Source organism: Sinocyclocheilus grahami, unplaced genomic scaffold (assembly GCF_001515645.1).
Source record: "Sinocyclocheilus grahami isolate Dianchi unplaced genomic scaffold, SAMN03320097.WGS_v1.1 scaffold175.1, whole genome shotgun sequence".
In the NCBI taxonomy this organism is placed as follows: domain Eukaryota; kingdom Metazoa; phylum Chordata; class Actinopteri; order Cypriniformes; family Cyprinidae; genus Sinocyclocheilus; species Sinocyclocheilus grahami.
Window position 1 is genome coordinate 1,825,619 of NW_015505354.1, and position 4,869 is coordinate 1,830,487.

The 4,869-nt window shown below is 36.1% G+C and overlaps 1 protein-coding gene across 1 annotated transcript in view; it reads left to right on the forward strand.

The window, feature by feature from the left end:
• Positions 1-4,869, forward strand: part of LOC107593720 (protein FAM188A) — a 42,069-nt gene that overhangs the window by 36,171 nt on the left and 1,029 nt on the right. The window contains exon 11 of the mRNA XM_016283573.1: positions 1,841-1,913. Within this exon, the coding sequence (XP_016139059.1) occupies positions 1,841-1,913 (73 nt within the window). The remainder of the gene's footprint in view (positions 1-1,840; positions 1,914-4,869) is intronic.

A 4,869-nucleotide genomic window follows, 5' to 3' on the forward strand; every position in this document is an offset into this window, starting at 1 on the left:
TAAAATATATATATATATATTTTTTAATCTGTGTTTTTGTTCTGTCATTCTGTTGCACTGTGGAAGTTTCTGTAATGAAAACAAATTCCTCGTATGTGTAAACATACCTGGCAATAAAGCTCATTCTGATATCGGCCAATAAAATCGGCAAAGCAATAAATCGGTTGGGTTCTAGTTGCCAGGGTGTGTCAAGGCATTCTGGGCCCAATAGGCAAAGATTTTATTTCTCATTATTTCAGTAATAGCTCATCTCTCAACAAGCCATATGAAATGAGCCATATTTTATGTACTTTGCTCAAATTGTGTTGGGCGAGTTACGTACTGAAGTTTAAAGCTCTGAAACTTGGCCTCTTTTTCACTCTGAGACCCAGAACATGTACATTTTTATATTTAAACAGCAGTCTTTTGGTGGTTAAATAATCACAGACAGTAGTCCATGTCACCATTTGAATTTGATTAATTCTGCAGCCCTACTTTTTATTTATTAATCCAAAATTTGCCAAATTCTGAGACATTTCGCATTATACAGTAAATTTCGTTTTAATGACTGTGTTCTGCTTCACAGAAATCATAGGGCCCTAGATTAGGGGTTTGAGCAAACCTCTCAGTATGCGAAATATTACGCAATATACTTGGCGTGTGTGTGTATGAGTGCCATATGCTGCTTAAATATCAGGGTGCAGTTTATTGCCCATCATTTGACAACACTTTCATTTAAACAGAATAGAGCTTTTTCACACTCACACTCACACACTCGTCTGACTCTCATGGTTCACATTTGAAGAGTATTGATGAATTCCCATGCAGAGTTTTGAAAACGTTACCTTTTTCTTATCAGTCACCATGAGAACTAGTTAACCTCTTAATCCACTGCCTTCCTTTCTAATAATGAGAATCAGAGCTTGTGCGATTGAAATACAGATGGCGAGAATGAAGTCTTAAAGGGAATGTGTTCAAAAGAGGGGGCAGGTCATAAGTTTGGATCACTCAAATTCTGTTCCAAAAAAACATAGGCAGCTAACTTCTTAAGCAGCATCCTAACTGAAATGGCACATATTTGAAATGCACTTATCACTTAATGGTTAACTAAATGAAGATTAAAATACTTGATGAGGCTATATGGCACTCTGAACGTTACTGGAATGTAGATATGGAAAACTCTGTGAACTGTTTATAGCTGTACGGGATTCAGCTGTGCATGCTGACTCTGCATATTTTCCAGCTTGAGTAGTTTTTACACACACACAGATGTGTTTTGTTGTCCCAAGTCCCTCAGGCAACACGTATTGATGAGGCGGTGATCCCGCTGTAACTCAAACATGAAGAAACACACATGGATCTTGGTTTGTTTTCTATTAATCAGCAAAGTTTGCAGCCTGTTTGTGAGTTTTGTGCATGTGGGAGAGAGATAGAAGATTGTTTTCATTAAAAGATCTGTGAGATTGCTTGATAGAAGGGCAATTTTGCCATTTATGAGTTTATCTTTAGCTCCGTTATACTCTTATACTGTACACACACACACACACAAAACATAATCACACACTCAGTCCCTTTGCAAACACACACACACACAAACAAATTGACGCAAGTACAGTTCATATAAACATTTTCAGATTTTTACTGTCGTGTATTTCAGCAAGGGCCCTTAAAGCACATTGCATCATCGGTTTATGCCTCCTCAGTACTCTGAGATCGTGTGAAGAAAAAATCAACTTATGAATGATTTATCTTTATCTCTTTATCTCTAAATTTGAAATAGGAATATTTTAGCATCACAAAAATGATGTTGCCCATGCCATAACTTTTTTTAATTTTATTTCATATTTCCCTCTCAATCTAGGAGATGGCTTTGGTGGCCCCAGAGTCTCCTTCAGAGCAGGCCAGAAGAGTCTTCCAGACCTTTGACCCGGAAGGTAAGATTATTAAAAAGGAAGCATTTCATGTTGTGTATGTCTGTGAGCGAGGAAAAGAGACTGAATAAACTCAACTCAAAAATGTCAACTCAACCCCAGCAGCTGTGTCAACTCGTCCTTCACTGGGAGGAAGATGAACTTTAGCTCCACAAAACCCAGAGCAAGTTTATGATCTCTCCAGCTTATCAGGCAGTGCAAAGATCCAAGGCTTACTGTTTGTTGATACTTTACTGTTACTGAGGAGAGAGTAGGAAATGAGAAAGAACAGACTACATTTGATCTGATATTAAGGTGTTATTTCAGTGGGGTAAAAGAGCAGTAATTTTCTCAGACCTGGAATTCTACAAGTGCGACCCGGACCTATTTATCTAACACGGATGGATCTGTAACTGCAGCAATAGCATAAAACTCTCCTGATATTTTAGTAACATTTACAAAAGAATAAAATAAATCATATTTCGTTACCTTTTGAAACTTTGAAGGGTTCAATTTGAGCAGATGATTTTACCATCACTGTCAGAGTGCACTTCCCCAGTACATTCAGCATCTGGCTCATATTCGCGATCTCAACCATATTCTCAAAACTATCATTTTCAATTACTTAAAAATCAATATTTTGACACTTATATTTCATTACATACAGTAATTGCTCTGCAGTAAATCCATTCAAGGCAAGCCAGTTAAATTTTTGCTGATGATATTCTTTTGTTTTATGCCTGCGATGATTGAGTGAAAAAATCACGTCATCATTGTCTATCAAACACCTTGAGGAATAATGGTGAATCGCACTTATTGAGTCATCGGATATTTAATTATTGTTGTGCAGGAAAAATATACTTACACTATTACATACCTCGGGTCGCTAGCGACCCTATACACTTTTACAAAAAATCAATCAGAAAACAGACATTCTTTTATATATATTTTTTATTATGTTGTTGATGTCTAACTTTAGAAAATAAAGGAGGGAGAGGGTAGTGAATGATGTCCCGGGTTGCAAAAGAGGTATGTATTTAAGGGTTAAACAACCCCAAAAATTGTTTAAACCTTTCAGGTTCAGTCTTCATGAGGCAGAAACCCTTTATTTTTTTGGTTAATGTACTACTCTTCAAAAGTTTGGGGTCAGTGAGATTTTTAAAAGAAGTCTCTTATGCTGAATTGAATTTGCAATGCTGAATTGTCAGCATGTCAGCAGCCATTACTCTAGTCTTCAGTGTCACATGATCCTTCAGAAATCATTTCAATATGCTAATTTGCTGCTCAGGAAATATTTCTTATTATCAATTCTGAAAACATTTGTGATGCTGAATGTTTGTGGAAATCATGTTTTTTTTTTTTTTTTTATAAAAATATATAGTATTTGTTTCAAATAGAAAAATGTATATTATAAATGTCTTAACTGTCACTTTTGATCAATATCAAGACTCCTGGCTAAATATAAGTATTAATTTAAAAACTCTGAACATTATTTAGTCCCCACATTTGTATAGTTTATCCAATATTTATAACAAACCCACTGATTACTTTCTCTATAGTAATGTTTTCAGACTGAATGTCACTATGTCCTATGTATGATTAAGGGTCAGCAGTGTTTTATTTGTGAGCATTTCTGCTGAGGATTTGTGGGGAGGAAAGTCTCACGTGATGATTTATTATGATTTAAAATAGTCAATGTGCTTAGATGGCAAAGTCAGCAATATAGCTTTATGAACAAACCACTGATGCCCCTTCAGTCATATGCAGTGCAGTATATCTTTGCCTGTATGTCCTGTTTGTGTTTTTTCCCAGAGTCTGTTGCATGAAGTTATATTTTCCTCCCTACTTTTTCCTCTAATATTTATTGCTCTTGTATTAAACCTAAGACTCCTGATGATAATATAGAGAATAGGTAGAGAGGGCGTTTAATGGAAGAAATGAGAGCCTGGAACAGAGATCGCCCACTGCACTCTCATATCTGTCAGGTAGAATAGGTTTGTGTGTGTATATATCACTGAATGTGTCGTAGTGAGAACATAAGTGTCGTCAGGAACAAGATTAGATGTTCTTGCTTGGCATCTTTTTGCCTTTCAAAGTCGTAAACAACATTCCTGTTCCTCGTGTTAATAAGAACAATACTGTGTGTGTGTGTGTGTGTGTGTGTTTTTCTATTCTGGTGGGGACTTAAACCTGAATACACACAGACTCATGGGGATTCGTGTCACGGTGGGGACCTAAATTGAGGTTGAAAACAAGCTAATAAATCGCACAGGATTAAGTTTTTTGAAAATCTAAAAATGCAGAAAGTTTCCTGTATGGGGTAGGTTTAGGTGTAGGGCAATAGAATATACGGTCTGTACAGTATAAAAACCATTACGCCTACGGAGAGTCCCCACAAGGATGGCAAACCAGACGTGTGTATGTGAGTGAGTGAGTGTGTATGTGAGTGAGTGCGAGCATGCATGCATGAGTGAGTGAGTGTGTATGTCATTTAATTTGTCCAAAGGAGAAAGAAGAACATCTCATTTTTCTGACAGTGGTTATGTAGTGTAATGTTATGCTAAAACAACATGTAATCAAAATTGACCCGGTTTACTTTCATAATAAATGCCCTTTGTCTTAATATTAACCAGTGCATTGTTTTAATTAAAAATTATTTTCATACCTCCTGCAAAATTCATCATCCAAGGTGAAAAAAAAAAATAGGCAATAAAATATTAAGCTGACAGTCATGATCCAGTTAAACCCTTATGGATGGTGCCACCCCACATTATTTCCCACTGAATATTGTTTTACTCGGAAATGTATCACATTACAGAAGTAATATTTTGTGAATACCTTTTTATGCCAATAGTATAGAAGCTATTTTAGCCAAAGTTTCTAATGCATTATTCAAAACACCTGAGTGTATCTAATTTCATGCTGTGGTAAAGAATGTTTATTGTTCTTAATCCAGTCACTGCAGGAAAGTTTAAGCAGA